The sequence below is a fragment of the Trifolium pratense genome, linkage group LG1 (assembly GCF_020283565.1).
Source record: "Trifolium pratense cultivar HEN17-A07 linkage group LG1, ARS_RC_1.1, whole genome shotgun sequence".
In the NCBI taxonomy this organism is placed as follows: domain Eukaryota; kingdom Viridiplantae; phylum Streptophyta; class Magnoliopsida; order Fabales; family Fabaceae; genus Trifolium; species Trifolium pratense.
The window spans coordinates 31,387,126-31,410,226 of record NC_060059.1 but is presented as its reverse complement, the minus strand read 5'-3'; the positions used below and the strand labels follow the sequence as shown (position 1 = coordinate 31,410,226).

The 23,101-nt window shown below is 31.2% G+C and overlaps 2 protein-coding genes across 3 annotated transcripts; both read left to right on the top strand.

Moving 5' to 3' along the window:
* Positions 1-306: 306 nt before the first annotated feature.
* LOC123908384 (acylamino-acid-releasing enzyme-like) lies at positions 307-8,816 on the top strand. 2 transcript variants are annotated; one of them, XM_045959012.1, is made up of 18 exons: positions 307-575; positions 669-832; positions 917-1,232; positions 2,431-2,652; positions 2,733-2,948; positions 3,041-3,109; positions 3,597-3,735; positions 3,916-4,067; positions 4,151-4,233; positions 4,803-4,924; positions 5,021-5,099; positions 5,723-5,900; positions 6,231-6,291; positions 6,485-6,607; positions 7,505-7,702; positions 8,274-8,342; positions 8,433-8,509; positions 8,593-8,816. In XM_045959012.1, the coding sequence occupies exons 1-18, from the start codon at positions 367-369 to the stop codon at positions 8,654-8,656; spliced, it is 2,541 nt and encodes an 846-aa protein (XP_045814968.1). In that variant the 5' UTR covers positions 307-366; the 3' UTR covers positions 8,657-8,816. The 2 variants fall into 2 exon arrangements, with proteins under 2 accessions (XP_045814968.1, XP_045814963.1); XM_045959007.1 differs by having other exon boundaries at positions 379-575; positions 4,803-5,099.
* A 3,706-nt stretch (positions 8,817-12,522) lies between these two features.
* LOC123908373 (disease resistance protein RUN1-like) lies at positions 12,523-16,471 on the top strand. Its single transcript, XM_045958999.1, has 5 exons — positions 12,523-13,167; positions 13,380-14,475; positions 14,577-14,870; positions 14,980-15,747; positions 15,836-16,471. Exons 1-5 carry the CDS (start codon positions 12,674-12,676, stop codon positions 16,352-16,354), a joined length of 3,171 nt encoding a protein of 1,056 aa, XP_045814955.1. The 5' UTR covers positions 12,523-12,673; the 3' UTR covers positions 16,355-16,471.
* Positions 16,472-23,101: the final 6,630 nt, after the last annotated feature.

Below are 23,101 nucleotides of genomic sequence, written 5' to 3'. Positions count from 1 at the left end.
TTTTAAAACAAAAAATAGAAAACCAAAAATATAAAAAATAAATTTGAAAACGACAAAAATATTGAAATGATTTAGAAAAATAAGAGTTCATTCGTTCCTTTTTAATTGTCGTTTGAGAATCGTGTAACACTATTCATATAATCTACTTTGATTGTAATTTTTTATTAATATATAAAAATAAATATCAGCATATAAGATGTTGTTTAATTCGTCTCGATAAATATTTTCAAACATAAAATATTTTTATAATTTTTTATAATAAATAATTAAATATATCAGTGATAAGATATCGATTGACGTGAATCTAAAACCACAATTAAAAAAAATGGAAGTAGTACTACTATGATATGAAAGTCCCATGATGGCATGGTACACCTGTTGCTTCAATTGTTAATGGGGTGTAGTATTCTATCAGCGTCACCCTTTGCATTATCTCTAGCGTCAACCTTTGCATTATCTCAAGCGTCAACCCGTTTCCCTCAAAAACCATTTTCTATTTCACTATCTCATTATTCTCCTTTTCATTATTTCTCATCTTCATCACCTTCCACTTCAACCCGAAACACCGCAACAACGTAACTTTTCTACTCACTTTTCTCATTTCATAATTACACTATTTTATTTAACTTAATCTCAATTTAATCTAACTCAACTTTAATCTTAACCAGAAAATTTTCAGCAATGGATAATCCAAAAAATTCTTCACAAAAAGATTTTCCATCAGGATTAGACGAAGAATCAGAACAACAATACTCACTTCACTCTAATTTACTTCAACAATTCTCCACAATCTCTTCAATCGATAAGGCATGGATTTTCAATTCAAACAAAGGTAAATCCAATTCAACTTTCAAATTTCAATTTCGATTTTCGATTTGCGATTTTCGATTGAAGTTTTTTTTTTTTGCGGTTATAGATTCTTCTTCACAGGGAATGATGTTTTCTGTGAGTCAACCGAATCTTCTAGCGAACAAGAAACGGAAGTTTATTTTATCGTCTACGGTTACTAAACGGAGTGATGACAGTTCCGTTAAGTTACAGTGGGCTCCGTTTCCAGTTGAGGTGTCTGGAGTTTCGGTTATGGTTCCATCACCTTCTGGTTTGAAGCTTTTGATTGTTCGAAATTCGGAGAGTGATGGTGCTTGTAGGTTTGAAATTTGGAGTGATTCTTGTCTTGAAAAAGAGTTTCATGTACCTCAGTCCAAACATGGTTCTGTGTATACTGATGGATGGTAAATCATCATCATCATCATAACTTTACTTGTCATTGTTGTTCCCGGAATATGAAGCATGAACATAGACACCAGACATTGGACACTCTCACACTGACGCCTGACACATTGTCATTGATAATAATTTTACTTTTACAGAATAACATAATTTAATGTAATCATATGCGGTGTGTCCGACACATGTACGACACCTTGACATGCTTAATTCGAAGAGTGTTTGTGTTTCATAGTTCACGGAACACATATCATACGGATTCATATCCTTATCCTTATTCAATTGAAAACTGAACTCAATTGATACGAACCTTTGGTGTGCACCTATTTTGGATATGAATCCCATCTTGAATTCTGATTCATTATGATGAATCCCGACTCATTCTAATGAATCACTACTCTACTTGTGTAGCTAGCAACTTGTCAACTTTGTATAGTTAGCTGCTTTTCTTTTGTCATTTAATATATAAGGTCATAGTTTAGCTATGTCACTTTTTTGTGGACAGGAGTTTAGCTATGTCACTTGTTTTTACTTAAAAATGACATTTTTATTGCTTTTGTATATTAAGATTCAATTCACGATTCTGAGAATAGTACTCTGAACTGAATCATGATTTGGATCTCAACTTTGTAACCATGCACAAATGCACTTACACTTCAGAATAATAGTTATAAATATGTCACATTTCCATTTGTACACATCAGGAACACTTCAAATTTTATTTTACAATTCATTTTAACATCTGTTTTATTTTAAACTTTTATATCAATGCAAATGTGCATGTCATGATAATTTGATACATAATAGTATTTTTATTATATTTACAATGATGCATGCTATATTTTGAATTTGGATTCCCTGCATTAACGCAATCACACATTTGTCGGTATGAACAATTATACTATGATCGGACACTGTATTTTAAACTTGGTTCACTAAAATCAGAATGTGGATCACTCTCTCTTGATTTGACATTCTAGATCGTGTGACTGTGAAGTTTTGTATTATTATTATTATTATTATTTTTTTTTATTAGCTGTATTACAGTCATGTCTTATAATTTAAAAAACTTGGCTGGGTTCTCATGTCCTTATTCTGGCTCAAGTGTCTCGTGTTGTTTTCATGCTTTCTAGCTGTTGTTTCTTTTTTGCATCTGCATGTCAATCAGCTAATGTTTGGGTGTCTTGTCTTGTGATATTTTAGGTTTGAGGGAATCTCTTGGAACTCGGATGAAACTCTTATAGCATATGTTGCTGAAGAGCCTTCCCCTGCAAAGCCTACATTCAATGATCAGGGCTACAAAAAAAGTGGTTCCGATGACAAGGATTCCAGCAGCTGGAAAGGTCAAGGAGATTGGGAGGAAGACTGGGGCGAAACATATGCGGGAAAGAGGCAGCCTGCACTTTTTGTTATAAACATCACTAGGTTTTGTATAGTTTGTATTCCATAAGTAGTAAAGGTTATATTTATTGACAAAAATCCTAATTACGATAGTGGTTTTACAGTGGAGAGGTTCAAGCCGTCAAAGGAATTGACAAATCTTTGAGTGTTGGCCAAGTTGTGTGGGCTCCATCAAATGAAGGCTCTGCACAATACTTAGTCTTTGTTGGATGGTCATTTGAGACAAGAAAACTTGGTATTAAGTATTGCTATAACAGGCCTTGTGCATTATATGTTGTTAAAGCACCACCCGAGTCAAAAACTAATGAAAACGAGATCCAGTAAGTCACTTCAATTTTATATCTTTTGAAAGCGATTTTGTTTTATTAAGTTTGAGTATGCTGAGCCTAAATATAAAGATGTGATGATGCAGCTCAGGGGAAGATGCTCAGGCGCTTAACCTAACTCAAACCATAAGTAGTGCTTTCCTTCCACGGTTCAGGTAAGCTGGTACTCACTTTCCCAATGCATGTCAGATTCTGGACAATTTTTGCGTCTTATAGTGGCATAGTTTTGGTATGCATGTAATGTATTGGCTGATGACAAGACGGTAGGGAAGTTGGCTAATGATGAAGGTTAGGGTTTAAATTTCAAAGAGCAGTACCATGCATTCATTCTCGAGGGCAATGTCGACAGTGGCTAAAGTAGAATGAGGAGCTTCAGAAAAAATTATTTTCATTTTAACAATTCATTTATTTGTTTTGTATATATTTTTTAAACAAATTCAATGACTATTCTTCAAATATTTTGATGAACATAAAAAATAATATTTGGTACTTATATTCCCTGAAAGCATCGCAGACTTATCTAAATGCTATATATGCTATCAGTTTTCATCTTATGATGATCTGGTTCAATGAGTTACCTAGTAATAAGTGTGGGAATGTGCTTTCTACAATTTTGATTCTAATACATGAAATTTCTACCAGCCCAGATGGAAAGTTTCTTGTATTTTTATCAGCAAGAAGTTCAGTTGATTCTGGAGCCCATTCTGCTACAAATTCACTTCATAGAATTGACTGGCCTAAGGATGTGAAGTTTGATCAATCTGCAAAAGTTCATGATGTGGTAAGCTTTTTTTTACAACCACTTCAAGTCTAATCCAAACAATTGACTTGGAGCTTTATGGTATATTTTCGAAATAAGTTATAAAATGAGCATTGTAATATTCATTTTCTTTTTGTTCGCTACACGGCAAGTGTTCGCTACATGAGCTTTATTGAGACTTTTTTGTATTACTTTTATAAGATACCAGTTGTGCTGTGTGCTGAGGATGATGGCTTTCCTGGGCTTTACTTTTCAAGTATCCTTAACGATCCATGGCTTTCCGATGGCCACACTTTGGTTATACCCTCTGTCTGGCACAGCAGTCAAGTTTTACTTTCGGTCAATGTGTTGAGGTAACTATAACATTAGAAATGCTTTTTATTGACCATTAGACAAATCATCCTGACCAAACTCTGCACATTTTCATCAAATATAGCGGACAAATAAAACGGATCACTCCTGATGGCTCAAATTTCTCATGGAGTCTCCTTACATTGCACGGGAACAATATTTTTGCCGGTAATTGCATACTCATATTATCTTTGATTTGTAGTATTGGAGTGTGTGTGTGTATGTGTTACTTCATTTCTAAACTAGTAACTTACCCGTGCATCTGCACGGGACACGCATTTCATTGATTTAAAAATATTGTAATGGTCAATTTGTGATACAAATCATTTTATTTATGTGTAGTAATTGATAATTTTTTTGTAAAAATTGAACAGAAGATTTAATGTATTCCCAAAATGCACCGAATATGAAGATTTTGAAAGTCGTCGTATTTAATTTTTTACAAAAACGATTTTTGCAGTGAAATGATTTTTAAAAATCGTCGTTTTCAAATTTTGCAGCGAAACAATTTTTTTAATTTTCTGTTCAATTTTTACAAAACTTTTGTCAATTATAAACAAAACAATTTATATCACAAAATTGACTACTTCATTATTTATCTCATTTTATCACAAAATTGAAATGCACGGAATTAGTATTTTGATGGTAACATTAGATGCTCATTTTATCTTTGATCTGTAGTATTGTAGTGTGTGTGATATGTGTTACTTCATTCTAAATTGTTTAACTACATGCAGTTTCTAGCAGTCCAGTAGATATTCCTCAAGTCAAGTATGGAACCTTTGTTGAGAAGGAAGCTGGTAATAATGAATGGAGTTGGTCAGATGTATCAAATCCCATATATAAATGCTCTGACAAGGTTTTGGTTAATCTTCCTTGGCATTATTTGTGTGTATTATTTTTGCAAATAAAACAATGTTGTATGCTAAAAGTGCATCATTGGAATTTTCTGCAGGTAAGTTCTTTGTTGTCCTCTCTTACGTTTAGTGTATTGAAGATCTCAGTCAAGGATGCTTCTGAGAACTCAACTAAAGGTATATGGTTTACTTTAGGTTTTAAGGATAGATTAAATGCACAGGTTTATCTCAATGTAACTTTTATTTCCTGATTACCACAAATTGTGAGAGTAAACAGCCTATGCCATTATTTGGGGCTTGGTATCTGTTATTGTTCTGCAGCAGAAACAATTAACCACACAAATTAATGTTTCTTGGTTGTCTACAGTTGTGTCGTATGAAAATAAGATATTTATTCATTCTGCTGTCCCTTCGTAGTTCGTACTGCCCTTCATCAAGAGCAGATGAAAGGAAATGTAAATGTGCTGTTGCATAAAGATGATAGATATAAGCTAAGCTCTACTAAATAAAAGGATCACCTGTATAAAGATGATGAAATGGAAATTTAGAAAAATGAAACCCTAGGTAGGAAACAATAAAAAATGAAGAGTGGTAAACTTGTGTTTGATAATATTTTTTTTTTGTTTATATAACATTCTTAAGTATGACTACACTTGCAAGGATTAAACGTAAACAAAATCATTATTGAAGTTGGATGATCTTGATTGTGCCTAATACTATAAAATTGGCAGCTGAGTTGAGTTATACTCAAATTTTTCCTGAAAATATGATTTTTATTTCCATTTTTATGTCAATTTCAGGTTCTAGTAAACCCTATGAAGCTATATTTGTGTCATCAAAAACTAAGAAAAGTGACACATGTGATCCACTAATTGTGATCCTTCATGGGGGACCACACTCTGTCTCGTTGTCAAGCTTTTCAAAGTCACATGCTTTTCTTTCTTCACTTGGATATAGCTTGTTGATTGTCAACTACAGGTAAATAATATGCCCCTTAGTATCTGAGAATTGAAATTCATTATTAGTTTCATGTGTTGGATTATATTCCTGTTCAATTTTACTTAGTATTTGATCAATGATCAATATCCCCTTTCTTCTTGAAGCTGTTATATATTCAACATTTGTTTTTCTTTCCACTGGATCATTCACCATTTTAGCTTCATATTTCTTTAATAATATGGTTTATAAATATTAACATTATAGCATTGTGGTAGTAAAAGAGGGTAATCTGAGTAATAATATGACTAGATTGAACAAATGTCTAGGACTAGTGCTTATACAAGTTCGTTACTTGACAATATTTCTCAGAGGTTCATTGGGATTTGGTGAGGAGGCCTTACAATCTCTTCCGGGGAATGTTGGATCTCAGGTACTTAGTTGCTTTTATATCTGATTTCTAAATTTTCATGTTGATGTGTTATCTATCTACAGTGCTCTTTCTAACCAAGTTTATTTTTTTTATTTTTTTTTAATCGACTCTTTCTAACCAAGTTAAAAAAATAAATTCTATTATGGCCTTTTTTTTATGAGGATGAATTTTGAACTTAGTTTGTCATATGCAGGATGTCAATGATGTACTCACAGCTATTGATCATGTCATAGACTTGGGACTTGCAAGTCCATCAAAAATTGCGGTGCTTGGTGGTTCACATGGTGGCTTTTTGACAACCCACTTGATTGGCCAGGTGCAATAAATTCACACACTACGATTTTTTGAAATATGATGCATATATTTTTGTATAGAATTCTTTTATCTAGTCATTTTTGCAAGTCTAATCCCTAATTTTTTGTGAGATTCGAGCCTTGGATTTATTGTCAAGATATATAGGGCTTTTGTATGTAATGCTATAAATTGGATAGTGACGAAATTGGTTTTTAGTGGCAGTCATTATTTTTATTAGTTGATTAATTATATTAAAACAGCATCAACAATACAATAGTAAAACTTATTATTATATCACTGATGCACCTGAAAATGGGGTTTTATTCCGAAATTTTATTGATGTCCTGATTCCTGAATTATATTATCATCTTCAAGAAACTGGGCATACATATGCCTTCCAATTTTGCTGAACTATTGCATCAACTAGACTTCATTAACAGTAGTGGATCATTTGATGCAACTTCAAATTTAAGTTGCTTATGGTGTAATTTATCAGTGGTAGTAAAAAGTTGGAGAAGTTAGATACTATGAAGGCGAGCCTTGACACGACAATTAGATTTGCTTCCATGTAACTAGGAGATCACACAATTGAGTTGTGGAATCAGGCTCTCAAAAATATAATGTAAAGCTGCTTAAATGGGGCCCACAGTGGATCTAACCTTGCCTGGATCCCACTGTAGTAGCGGATCTGTGGAAGCCTTATAGCACCAGATTCCTCTAAGTAATTAGATAACAGAAAAAAGAAATGGAGTATGAATTCTATATACAAACCTCACAAAAGATGTTTATTTATTAGCAATTAACCTGAGGCTGATTTGCATGATAAATACTCACTTTTAAAGTTTGGCTTTCACAATTTTATCAGAAGTTTTATTTTAACATTGTTCGCAGTTTTATCTTTTCTTTCTGATTGCTGTAGGCACCAGAGAAGTTTGTTGCAGCAGCTGCTAGAAATCCTGTTTGTAACCTTGCGTTGATGGTTGGTACAACTGATATCCCTGATTGGTGCTATGTTGAGAGCTATGGAATCAAAGGAAGAGATAAGATTACTGAAGCACCTTCAGCAGAGGATCTAACTCTATTTTATAGCAAGTCTCCTATTGCCCACATTGCAAAGGTAAAGACTTTACATCAAAATAAGCTTTTGAAATATTGAATTGCTTTAATATTGCTCAGTATTTTAAGCACACTCTCAACATCTAGTAATTACAATTGCACAAATACTTGTATCAATAATAACTACAAGCATGAAATTATGACATCAAGGGATAGCGGGCATAATATTTTAAGCAAACTGCATTTTCAGTACTTGCTTAGAATTTTATTTTATTTCATACTTTTTTCCTCTCATTCCAGTTTATCGAGTTTTTAATGTCATTCCTTCTGATTGCTTGACAAAAGGTATACCGTGCAAAGTGTGCAGACAACTGGTCTCAATTTCAATGCATCCACCATTTCAAATCCTACTCTATTTTATGAGAGAGGAAATAATGTGGATAATAGACCCTTGGATAATAAATATAAGATAATATTTAAATTTAAAAGAAATGGAGAAAAGGTGATTGATGGTTGAAATGTGAAAATTGAGGAAAATTGAGAGGATCCATTCTCCTATTTTATAAGACTATTTATAATATTTTATACTTGTAAAATCCTGGCATTACAAATTTATATTTTCATGTTTGCAGGTAAAAACACCAACGGTTTTTCTATTAGGTGCCCAAGATCTTCGCGTCCCAATTTCAACTGGACTGCAAGTAAGATTTTAATTCTCAATTTAAGAGCTGCATTACCTTTTAAACTAAAGAACCATGTGATGTAGAAAACCATATTGTTCAAATCTGTAGTATGCTCGGGCTTTAAAGGAGAAACGAGTACCGGTTAAAGTCATCCTATTTCCAAATGATGTTCATGGAATTGAAAGGTACACAAATCTTTCATAAAAATTGCAGTTAGGTTACAATAGAATTGTAATTGATGAAATTGTTTGGTTTAACTTATGTGCAGGCCACAATCCGATTTTGAAAGCTTCCTTAGCATTGCTGCCTGGTTCAACAAGTATTGCAAATGAGTAGCATATTCAGATACCAGTGATGAGTGATCCAATCATATGATTTCCTGGATATTCTTGTGTAACTGTGCTATGTTGCGGACTGTATTTTAAATAAGAAAAAGATATTGTAGCGAACTGCAGATTTTTTTTAATAAGCCTTTTTTCTTCAAAATTTCAATATATCCGACTCTCTCAATTTTATATTTTTTTGGTTACAAAGCTAAAGAGAAAGACTAAAACGAAAAGTAAAAACTACGCTCTACAAAACCAAGTTCCAGTGGAGTCTGCATAGAGGAGCTCCATGAAGCCGGACAAATGGGAAGGGTGGATCAATCTTGCAATGCTTGAGGAGGGCCAGGCCAAGTTTAACAAGAAATTCATCACAACTATTCCCTTCTCGGAGGGTGTGAATGATGTCAACTTGCCAATTTTGATTGAGAAGATCTTTGATGTCCTGGATCAAAGTAGCATACGTGTGAAACCATAGCCACTCTCCCCAATTAAACACCAAAATGCCTTCAGTTTTGTTTATATAAAAAACTTGCCTTCAATTTTACACACAAACCCTATCCTCAAAGAGTAACCCCTTAAATTTTACAAAGGATCGAACCAAGAACTTTATGCATACTACTCAAACCCTTCACTACTAGATCAAACCTAGTGGTTTTAAATTTTTTGACATTTTATTCTTCTAAACTAAGAGCAAATCTTCTACTATGATTTTTTTTTTTTCTATAGTTGTATAGCGATTCTCGGCCACCTAATTTATTTTTGTATTACATTGTTCATATGACGGTAAAAAAAAATTGAATGACAGAAACTTGCATTGAACTATATTTAGTGAATATTTCACCGCAGAGAATTTGACCTATTCTAAACCTAAGATATGTAGCTTGAGAGGGTGATGGAATGTTGTAGATAGTGGACATTGATCAGTGATCACCATCTTCAAAAAGAGGGTGATGGAATGTTGTAGATAGTTGACTATTAAGTGTCGTGATTTGATGTTTTATGGTTAAAAAATTGTCTATGAGCCTGGTCTATAAGCTAACTTTTGTAGTAAAAGGATTAGGATTATAGGACTCAAAACCTTATCTTGGAAAACTTCCTCTGTGTACAGCTTTAGACATATTGTGATGAGATCCAGATCTAACGGTCCTGATAGGATTGGTAGCCTTGTTGGAGTGTGTTTTAGAGTGTGTTCATTCTATGGTCGTCCAAAAGCTAGTGACTTGAGGTGTTCTGATCCGTTGATTGATTGAGCATAAACCTAATCTAAAACGGTACTTAACAATTTCATGTACTTCCTCCGATCGTAAATACAAGAGAAGATCTATTTTTTAATTCATTGAGAATATAATGTATTTGATCTATATTATAGGCTAGATACATTGAATTCGTAATGTATCTAAAAAATAGATTTTCTCTTATATTTAGGACCGGAGGGAGTATATATCTATCAGTTCACTCAATAACTAAATAAGAGACTTTTCTTATCAATACTTAACAATTTTGCGGACAAATTTATTTATTTAGGTCAAGTAGCCTAGTGACTAGAAAATCCACCTTAAAGGTGAATATAAGTGGAGTGTCCCGGGTTCAAACCCGGCCTCCTGCACATATAGTGCGATGTCCCTACCAACTGAGCTAAACTCACGGGGAGAATTTATTTATTCACATTAGTTAAATATATTAATAAGAAAATCATCTTCTCAATATTAATGTTGTTTTTTATTTTTATTTTTTAATATATTTAACTGGTGTTCGGAGCATCGCTTGACATTAATTTTTTATTCAAATTAAAACTCAAATTTTAGATAATATTTACCACTTCATTTAATTAAAAAGAAAAGGAAAAAAGAAGTTAACCATGGTCAAAGTGTAACTTATTTTTCATCAAAAATAAATGTGAACCAAACAATAGACTAAAAAATTGGGACTAATAAAGTTGGAATAAAATTTCACCAAGTGAATAAGTGAGAATAAACTCCAAGAGAACGAGAGATGAGTAAGTAGATAAGCTATTTGGAACCTTAAATTGCATAGAACGTAGTAAGCAAATACACTATTTGATACATAATTTTCAAAAAATGAGATCACATGGAACAAATAGGCAAAGCCACCATATATGAATCATATTCTATAATCAAAACTTATTTTAACATTTCTCATGAGCAATATTGTCTACAAGTATAATTAGGTATGCCTCCAACTCTTATTGAAAATAATAAAATAAGGAATACATCAAAAATAAAAAACAAAGTGACATTTGACTATAAAATTGCAACTCATATAAAGAAAACTAAAATCTTATATGATTACACTAATAAAATAAAAAATGATATATCCTTTCAAACTTATTAAATATTATAAGAGATCTATTACATTAAAATATAAACAAACTACAATATAAATTAATAAAAAATATAATATTTCTAAATAACTTTTTTTTTACTCATATACTAATATTAAACATAATCATACTTTAAAATAATATATATTATTTAACTATATGTGATTATAGTTATCACAATCATTATTTTTTTATTTATAAAAATATTTTAATTATATATTTTAATCGAACCCGTGCAACGCACGGGTTTATTCCTAGTAATAATAATAATTTTGCAGTTATAGTTGCATCATATGAATACCTAAGGGTCAATCATAATTGTTTTTATCCCTTGTAATTAATCGTTTGATTGTTTTTTTTTTTTTATAAGCTAATTGTTTGATTGTTGATTTAACCTCTTGCAATGTGTAATAATATATTAATATGATTTATCTTGGTTTTTTTACGTATGAATGTTTTATTGATCCATATATACGAATTAAGTTTTTTATTTGGGCAAGTATATGGATATTTAGGTTACTCTTAATTATTTAGTCATTTACGTTTTCTATTAATCCATATTTATCATTTTATATATGCCAAAATATAGTCTTTTGGAATTATGGGGGTTTCTTTTTCTATTCATGTATTAATCATTAGACATGAAATTTAATTTGTGGAGGATAAATTTTATTTTAGATATTTTTAATAATAATTAAGAGAAGTTGCTAAATTTTCAATAAAAATATGGAGTTTTTTTAGAGGTGCCACATCATCACAATGAAGGCCTATGAGCAATTCAACCTTCCTTTTACTAGTAAAAGATAATTCAAAAAAATAAAACAAAAAGATAAGCATAAACATCCTGTAACAATCTAAATATATATATTTTTTTCGTAACTAAAAAAATCTTAAAAAAAAAAAATTAAACACGTGCACGTACTGTATCAGAAACGGTTCATTGTTGAAAGTTTCTCCATCATCTCCTGGTTTTTCTTCTATGATTCACTTAACATTTTTTGAAAAGAAAGAAGTTTAAAACCTTTCGAATTATCGGAGAAGATGCAGTGGAAGGCACGCCGCCGGTACCAAGACGACAGCGATGGAAGAGGCACGTGGCAGGCCTTTATACACTCGATTGATCAAACGGACAGCATATGTCCAAAGTCACCGTGACTTTCCCGGGTCAAAGTCATGTAATCCCAACCCTTTGGTGGATGGTGACATTGCTGTTATACCAATTAGCTGTAAATTAGCATACACTATGAATTGATTTTGCTGATGCTGACTGCAAGATAGCCGGCTAACAATTGCTCTTTTGTCTTCATTTGGTATGATTCTTTTGTTGCCTTTTCCAATTTTCAAGTGTCAACGTTAGATAATTGGATAATGCTAACGAATATCTCCGACACTTTTTAAACATTTCATTTATAAAAAATTATTTATTCAAAAATTAAAACACTTTAATTTTTAATGCATTGACTTCATATATTTTTATAAAAGTTTCATTAAAATTTACTATTTAAGATGCTTAAAGAGTATCGGGGACACTGTTAAGAAAGACCTTATATAATTTTAGTGAACAAAGACCGTGAAAATGTTTCAACTAAGAATACTCAACAATTATTTAAGGCCATTTGATTGTTAGTTGTTTCAATGTACCATGTTAGACTATTCTTACCACTTAAATCTTAACAATCTCAATGGCTAGTAGTAGCAACCAAAGTGTCTCTTCATCTAGGAAGATGACATGGAAATATCATGTGTTTGTGAGCTTCAGAGGTGAAGACACACGCAACAATTTCACTGATCACCTTTTTGGTGCTTTTCATAGAAAAGGCATTTTTGCCTTCAAGGATGATATAAAGCTCAAGAAAGGGGAAGATATATCATCTGACCTTCGAAAAGCCATTGAAGGGTCTCAAATTTTGATTGTTATTTTCTCAAGAAACTATGCTTCTTCCACATGGTGTTTGCGGGAACTAGAAAAAATTGCTGAATGCAAAGTATTAGGACAACCTGTGCTACCTATCTTCTATGACGTGAGTCCATCTGAGGTACGAAAGCAAAGCGGGAATTTTGAAAAAGCCTTTATGGAGCATGAAGATAGATTCAAAGAAAACTTAGAGGAAGTGCAAAGATGGAGGAGAGCTCTAACACAAGTAGCCAATCTCTCTGGTTTTGATTTAACGGATAAGTAAGTAATTTTTTCTATGTTTGTAACAAGCTGATCAACACTTTTAAGTTTATTAACAAAACTTTACCTTGTTTCTTTGACCTAATTCATTATATTTGATTTTTTTTTTTGTTAAATTTTTGGTTCTTGAATTATTTTATCAATTAACCTTTGTGGTCTCTGTTTGGAGTTGTCATATGATGATTTGGAATTTCTATCTCCTGGTCATTTAGGCCACAATATGCAGAGATTGAAAAAATTATTAAAGAGGTAACAAGCTTATTGGGTCACAAATTTTCAACATTACCTGACGATATAGTTGGGATGCACTCACAAGTGGAAAAATTAGAAAACCTGATGATGTTGGACTCCGATGATAATGTTCGAGTTGTAGGGATTTGTGGAATGGGTGGAATAGGGAAGACAACTCTTGGTAATGCTTTGTATGGTAGAATCTCTAATCAATTTGAAGCTTGCTGCTATATTGATGATGTAAGTAAAACTTATGGAGGTGATGGCCCAGTTGGAGTGCAAAAGCAACTTCTTTGTCAAACTCTAAAAGAAGAAAATCTTCAGATATCCAATCATTATATGGCATCTAATTTGATTCGAACTAGGCTATGTCAAGTAAAATCCCTTGTAATCCTTGATAATGTTGATAAAGTTGAACAACTGGATAAACTAGCCATGAAACGAGAGCGGCTAGGCACTGGGAGCAGAATCATAGTAATTTCTAGAGATTGTCATATCTTGAGACAGCATGGAGTAGATGAAGTTTATCAAGTTGAACTCTTGGATCATAGTAATGCCCTTCAATTGTTTTGTAGGAAAGCTTTCAAAAGTGATGATATCATGACCGGTTACACAGACTTGACAAATGATGTACTAAGATATGCCAGAGGCCTTCCATTAGCAATTAAAGTGTTGGGCTCATTTTTGTATGGTCGAGAGGTCTCTGAATGGAGATGTGCATTGGAAAGATTAAGAGAGAATCCAATGGCAGGTATTATGGATGTACTCCGAATTAGTTATGATGGGCTAGACAATACAGAAAAGGGTATATTTCTTGATATTGCTTGTTTCTTTGATGGACATGAGGAGACATATGTGAAGAAATTTTTAGATATTCGTGGATTTCATCCTGAAATTGGTTTAAGAGTTCTCCATGATAAGTCATTCATTACTTTTCAGTATGGGCATATTTTTATGCATGATTTATTCGAAGAACTTGGCAAGAGTATCGTTAGAGAAAAATCACCCAAAGAACCAAGAAAGTGGAATAGATTGTGGGACTACAAGGATGTCCACAAAGTTATGTCAGAAAACATGGTAAAATAGTTATTGAAATTAAATTATTTCTTGCAATTTTTCTATATTCTATTAATAACTTCAAAGTATATATCACTTTTAATGTCATTGCAATACTGTAGGAATCAGAAAACCTTGAAGCCATAGTTCTGGAGCGTTATTTTTCTGAAATTGATGAAATACAAGCAATGTCAACATTGAGGGCAGAAAGTTTAGCAAAAATGAATCGCCTTAAATTGCTCATGCTGTGGAATTTGAATTTCTCAGGAAGTCTCAATTGTCTTTCAAGTGAATTGGGGTATCTATGTTGGGATAAATATCCTTTCACTTGTTTGCCATCGAGTTTTGAGCCAGATAAACTTGTTGAACTGATCCTACCTCGTAGCAACATCAGGCAACTATGGTTGAGCACAAAGGTACAATAAACACCGCCTTTCCTCTTCACTAGAGTTTGTTAAAGAAACAAATTAAAGTTTAAATGTGATTATTAATAATCTGTTTCTTTTTACTAACCATTATCTGCAGCCTCTTCATAATTTGACACGTCTTGATCTCTCTCACTCGAAAAATCTTATTATGATGCCAAGTTTTTTGGAGATTCCAAATCTTGAAATCCTAGATCTTGAAGGATGCATAAAACTTGTGCAGATTGATCCATCCATTGGTACCTTGAGAAGGCTTTCCAGATTAAATTTGAAAAATTGTACAAATCTTGTTAGTATTCCTAACAAAATTTTTGGTCTGAGTTCCCTTAAATATCTAAATCTCTCAGGCTGCCCAAATTTTTGGTTAGAGGGACAAAGAAAAATAGAACATTTGGGGATGCTTGAAAACAATGAAATTACTACCCAATACCAACCAACATCCTTCATCGACAAAGTTTTGAAGTCACCCTTCCGATTTTTTATTTTTCAAAAAAGTAGAGATCCAATTGGTTTATTGTTACCTTTGGTGTCTCTTTTGTCATGTTTACAACATCTAGACCTAAGTTTCTGCAATCTTCCTCAAATCCCTAATGCTATTGGGTGGTTACACTGCTTAGAAACACTAAATTTGAGGGGTAACAATTTTGTTACATTACCTTCCATCAAGGAACTTTTCAAACTTATAGAATTGAACTTGGACCATTGTAACCAGCTGAAATATTTATCTGAGCTCCCATCAAAAACTGTCTTGCCAGTAAGAAAAACATATTATGTTACCGTTGTATTAAATATTTTTGGTTGCCCCAGTTTAACTGACATAGAATGTTGTTATAGAACAGTTTTTCCTTGGATGATACAACTCCTTCAGGTGCTTACTCCATCTTTTTTCCTTTTGGATATGGTTCTTTTATTATTTGATTGAACTAATACATAACTAATTATTTATATGGCACCAGGCGTACATGAAATCCGATCTCCCAATTGATGAGATTGATATTGTCATTCCTAGAATGCAAATTCCAATGTGGTTCAATAAACAAAATGTGGGCAGTTCAATAAGCATGGGACCATTACCCAATATGGATGAAAAGAATTTCATAGGTGTTTCTTTTGCTTGCTGCATAACACTTGTAGCACATGATGATCCAACTAGTTTAGGTTATGAAATGTCATCTATTGGTATTGGGTTCGGTATTAAAGTTAAAGAAAGTTTGTGGAGGAATTACAATATTTACATACATCATGGAAAAGATCCGGTTACAGCACTTAATTTACCACACCTGTGTCTAATTTTTATCACTAGGAAACAACTTACTTATCTTACAAGGCGATTGCATGATATTATTGAATTGGAAGTTTCTGTTGACTGTCCCGATGGTTTGCATTTTTTTGAGGTAAAAAATTGTGGTTATCGTTGGATATTTCAGGAGGATATAGAGCAATTAACCTCACAAATGTATTTAACAAATCATTAGCCATATTATAGAATTGGTTGATGAAAATCCAGAAACTCAATAGAATCATCAATAAATATACTGCTTTTGTATTTTAAAGATGATAATATGTTGATTGTTTGCCAGTTCTCTTTTTAATATGCTGTCTCTTTTTATACGTGTCATTGACTGTCTCTGATGATTTACTAGAGAGAGAGAGAGAGAGAGAGAGAGAGAGAGAGAGAGAGAGAGAATATGCCTATTTGTTGTTTGCCATGAAGAAAAACGAGAGCAGTGTTCTTTATTAGAGTGTTATGGTTCTTTTTATATTTTGGATTACACTTTCTATATGCTTAGAGAAATATTTACTACCGAACATGGAACAAATCATAAGTGACTAAATGCATAATTAACTATTTTTTGAAAAAATTGGTCATATTGATAACGGGAGAAGTTATTATACATAAGTGTAATCCTTATGCATGGTACATAAGTCAATAACATTCATTAGATTGAGCATCCACATGTAATAATCCTAGCCAATCTCAACTCACACACTCACACCTAATCTCACACCCCCCAAATTTCTCACGTACCCCCCAAATTACTCGCGCACCCCCAAATTTCTCGTGCACCCCCCAAATTTCTCATGCACCCCCCAATTTCTCGCGCACCCCCAAATTTCTAGCGCACCCCCCAAAATTTTTCACGCACCCCCAGATGACTTGTGCGCCCAATTTTTTTTTTAACCCCCCATATTTCAAGCCTAAACCATTTTGCTGTGGGAATGGTTTCAAAAATATACACTCCAAAACCATTAAGTGCATAAGATGGTTTTGAAGTACAACCTATAATTAGAATCATAATTGTTTTTTTTTGGTACAATTATAATCATTATTTAAAACCAGTTAAATGGTTTCAGATAGTTATACACTAAAACCATTTGTATTGTAAAATGGTTTTATGTGTGTTTTTATGGTTTTAAAAATTCTGGAAACCATTATGTTGGTTAAATGGTTTCAGATAGTTATACACTGAAACCATTTGTATTGTAAAATGGTTTTATGTGTGTTTATATGGTTTTAAAAATTCTGGAAACCATTATGTTGGTTAAATGGTTTCAAATCACAATTATTGTTTGTATTCTAATTATAGGGTTGTACTCTAAAACCATCTTATACACTTAATGGTTTTGGAGTGCATATCTCTGAAATAATTCCCACAACAAAATGGTTTAGGCTAGAAATGTGGAGGGGACCAAAAAAATAAAATTGGGGGGCAAAAGTCATATTGGGAGTGTGCGAGAAATTTTGGGGGTGCATGAGAAATTTGGGTGTGCATGAGAAATTTGGGGGTGCACAAGTAATTTGGGGGGTGCATGAGAAATTTGGGGGGGGGTGCACAAGTAATTTGGGGGGTGCACTAAGTAACTTATGCATGGTGCATAAGGATAGCTTATGTATAATAACCAATCCCATTGATAACTATCAACGGGTGTGGTTATGGTGCATAAGTCAAAGCTTATGCACCATGCAAAAACTTACTTCCTATACCCAGTATATTTGCTTCCTACACCAAAAGTCAGCCCAAGCATAAAATTAGGCAATTCATTACTCGCGCGCCCCCCATATACTACCACATTACTTGCGCGCCCCCAATTTGCTTAGTGCACCCCTTAGTTTTTTTTTTCCTTTTTCTCCCAAGATTTTTTGTGAGCCCCCCAATTTTTTTTCCTACCCCAGATTTTTAGCGCGCCCCCAATTTTTTCCCTCCTCCAAACTTCTAGCGCACCCCCCAAATTTATAGTGCGCCCCCCGTTTCCAATTAAATAATAACTTTTGTTCCTTTGAAGTATATATATTATAAGAATCCATTTTTAATTAATTTTCGTCATACACCCCCTCGAAGCCCAAAATAATAACCAATGGTTCATGTATATATAAAGCATACTTGTCAAACATACAATTTAATTTTAAGTTTTATCAATCATAATCAAAATATAAATAAAATCTCATACATTAATTACATATATATATATATATATATATTTTTTTTTTTTTCTTCTTTCTTTACAATAAAAAAATGATCGAATCCAATATCTCATGCATAGTATCCAAATTGTTCTCAACTAAACTAACCCTAATTGCTTTATATGATTTTTTGCTTTATGTAGAACGATTTTGTAAAATCGTCATGTGATGTTTTACTTAATAACAATGGTTTCAGTGTATAACATCTTGGCACTAATGCCCATATGAAATTATTTAACTAAAATAATGGTTTCAGTGTATAACGCTATGAAACCATTTAACTAAACTAATGGTTTCGGTGTATAACATCTTGAAACCAAATAACAAGACTAATGGTTTCAGTGTATAACGCTATGAAACCATTTAACTACTTTTAACTACACTAATGGTTTCAGTGTATAACAGTATGAAACCATTTAACTAGACAAATGGTTTCAGTGTATAACATCTTGAAACCAATTAACAAGACTAATGGTTTCAGTATATAACCAAAATAAATTTGATCAAAGTGTAAACATTAAAAAGAAAAGGAAAAATAAGTTGATAAACATCGTTTCAAATTAAATGACTTGCAATTGTAATACTCATTTTGTGTGTTCATTCTTAATCTATCAACCTCTTTGTACTGAAATGTGTTTCTTGCTCAAAGGAACTTCAACAAGTTAAGTATCATCGTTTCAAATTTGATACTAGGGATAAACCCGTGCGTTGCACGGGTTTGATTAAAATATATAATTAAAATATTTTTATAAATGAAAAATAATAATTGTGATAAGTATAATCACATATAGTTAAAAGATAGATACTAACTTAAAATATGATTATGTTTCTATATTTATAAAAAAAAATGATTATGTTTAATATTAGTATATGTATAAAAATTAAAAATAGGTTGTTTAGAAATATGAGATTTTTTATTGATTTATATCGTAATTTTGTTTATATTTTAATGTAATAGATCTCTTATAATATTTTATATATTTGAAATGATACATCATATTTTAGTTTAATAGTGTGATGGTATAAGATCTTAGTTTTCTTTATATAAGTTGCAATTATATAGTCACATGTCACTTTGCTTTTTATTTTTGATGTATCCATTATTTTATTTTAAATAAGAGTTGGAGGCATGCATACATACATACATACTTTTTTTATCACGTGATCTCATTTTATGAAAATTACATATAAAATAGCGTAACAGCTTACTTCCTTCTATGAAATTTAAAGTACCAAATAACTTTTCTACTTACTTATTATTTTTTGTTGATATAAGTTTGGATACTAATTTCATATATTTGAATTTAGGTTTAGTTATTTGGCTCAGGTAAAGAAAATTTAGTATTTTAGAAGAATTTAACATGTCAACTTATTATTTGCTTAAAAAAGTGATATTATTCTTATAAATATCTCACTATTTTTTTTTTCGAGGCGTAACTTACACATTTTTTTAACACTTTAGAATATGTACTTATTTTATTTAAATAGTTAAATTATTATTATTTAAATCAAATTAATAATTTTGGAAATTTTAGTAAATTTCAGAGCACATATACACACACACAAATTGATTTCTATATTGAAGTTTCTTCTCAAACATTTACTTGGTAAAATTATATCTCATATTTATTGGTCAGAAATTTAGAATATTTTTAGCCCGCGGTTTTATTTATTTTCTTTTTACTAAGCTTAATTCATTTTTTTTTATATATATTTCTCATTTTTTTATGAGTTTTGTCCCCTCATTTTTGTCCTTTTTTTATTTAATAATTTTTATTCGAATTTTCAGTTTAGTTTAGTAGTGCTTATTAGAATGCAATTTTTTTAGAAGTTTTTTTTTAGATGTGTCACATTATTACAATTAATACAATCGACAATTTTTCATATATTTTATGTACTCATTTCCTTATACAATTCTCTATACCAACAAAAACATCTCTGAACAAGGTTCTAGCACCATGCCAAATGTGCCCGAAAAAGAAGAGCAGAGCAAACAACGCATGTCCAAAAGTAAACCAACCCCTTGGACTGCTACGAAAAACATCATCCGATTTTAAAGTAGCACGATCTAATTCAAAAATTTCACCCAATTGAACACGTCTAGGATATTTTTTTCACAGTAGCAGGATCACTATAACTGACTCCATTGAGTTCGCCGCCATATATTCTTATACAATCGACATTTTTTTATACAATTCTCTATATTGTCAAAAAAAAAAGATTATCGAATTCTAATAAGGCAATTTCTTGAAAATATAAATATTTTCAAGAAATTTAAATCAATAAAACCAATATCATTCAGAAATTCATACTCAAACCCATGCATGTTTTTGTGTTTTATCATCCTATCATTGTCATACATATTCATTTTTTCGATTCATCAAAAACATGTGTGGAATTAATTACCACACTAACTAAACTAAAGATCACAATGAGCTGTTTTCAAATTGATTGCAGGTACCATTGCATTCCCAACATATTTTTTCCTGGCAAAATACTGATTAGAGTACACAATATATATAAAGTGATGTACATCATTCACTTCAAAATTGCTCAATCAATATATAGAGCATACGGTATATAAAATATGTACTAATTACACCATACATATGTAAAAAGATGGTAAAAGAGAAGTAAAGTTTTTGCATCAAACACGAATTGTTAGTGCTAGTTATTGCTAGAAATAAATGTATAAAATATGCTTGCAACATTAACAATAGTATCTCATTCGTTGAAGACAAAGAAAAAGAAAAAATACAATGAGATCACAAAAGTTTGAGAAAATTACCATTCTTCTAAAATACTAATAACCCTTTGAAATAGAAACTTCACATGCCCATATATATGAGGATGGGTTGTACATAAGACATATATATTATATATTATATATAATAATTAATTCACACAACCGTTTTTTATTAGTATGGGATTGAAAAGTTAGAAGAATGAAAGACTTAGACACTAAATTGTGGTTACAAATACTATTAATTAATTATTGTACAAAAAAATACTATTAATTAATTGAGAGTTACATAATAAAGTAGATGAGGGAAATACAAAGGCAAAAGATGTTATAGACCATTGATTGTGAACAAAAAAATAACAAAAATGAATCATTGATTTGGAGTATGAATTATAACCAACAAATAAATTTCGATCCATTAGCCTGCTCTATAATAATAATATAATAATTTTTTAGTAATTATAACTTGAAAAGATAAAAAATAATCAGAAATAAATATAAAAGAATTCAACAAATAAAAGAATTTACTTTTATTTATCTCTAATATTAACTACTATGCAAAACACTCATTGAAATTATTTTAAAAAAGAATAGGATAATAAGAAATTAATAAAAATTGTTAAATGTCAAATTATTAATTTAGATTTTGCATTAGTACAATCTTTTTTAAAAAGTAGTATAAATTTTTTATTAGTGAAGCAAAGAAATTACTTTTGGATTTGGTAACCATAATTTGTAAGAATTTTTTTTTTTTTTTACAATAATTGTATATAGTGATAATTTGATAATTAAGGAGGGTGTATTGGATTGAGATTTCATGGGATTTTAAAAGACTTTTTTATGACAAAAAAATCTTGAGGTATTCAATCAAGACTTTTACAAAAGTTAAATAAATCTTGTGGTATTCAATTAAGACAAACATGATTTTTTTTTCAGGGCAATAAAATCCGTTGGTATTCAATTGAGATTTGGTACTACTTTTAAAATGTCTACTGGTATTCAAAAGTCTACCGATTTTGATGGATTCTTCTATGGAATGGATTTTGAGAGACTTTTTAGTTGAAAATACACTTGATAGACTTTTTCAACAATCTCACCAAAAGCCTTGAGACTTTTTTGAAATCTCAAAGACTTTTTATTTTCATCATCACTGTATCAAATTTTTTTTTCTTTATTTTTTCATAGTTCATCATCACTGCACTCCTTCTTCTTTTCTTTGTTCACTTGTTCAAGAATCTCACCAAAAAACTTGAGACTTTTTCAAACTCTCCAAGATTTTTTACTTTCATCATCATTATATCAGTTGTTCTTCTTCTTCTTCTTCTTCTTCTTCTTCTTCTTCTTCTTCTATCAAATATGTTTTTTTGCAAAAAAATATTTTAACAAATTCTACATCTTTTTTACAAACTTTTGATTCAATACAACTTTTTACGGCAATTTTTTTTCGTTACCTTCATCTGCTTCTTTTCCCATCAATGGTGATAATGGTTTTTATTTGTGATTAGAAACATATACGTGAAAAAAATGTAAGGTTTTTTTTTTGTTTAAAAATTTGGATTCCCAAAAAAATATAATTTCTTTTATTAAAATTTATTGATTCTTTTAAAATTTGCCTAATATACAAAAGTTTCTTAATATATAAAGTATTATGAAATCTTGATTGTAAAAAGTTTTTTGAAAAAAATCTCTCAAAATCCATTCAAATCATGTGTTAAAAATCTTGATTGTAAAAAAGTCTCTGTAAAAAAGTCTTTAAAATCTCACAAAATCAATATAGTCCAACAAAATCTCATAAAATCATCAAGACTTTTTTTGCCAAAATTGTCTCATGAAATCCCAATCCAATACACCCCCCTAAAATGATTTAAAAAAGAGATGATGAAAATGTTTTAATAGAGATTGTAAACTTTTTTATAGAGTGCCACATCATCACATTGTTTGATTATGAGCAACTCAACCTTCCTTTTACTAGTAAAAGATTTACCACTTCATTTAATTAAAAAGAAAAGGAAAAAA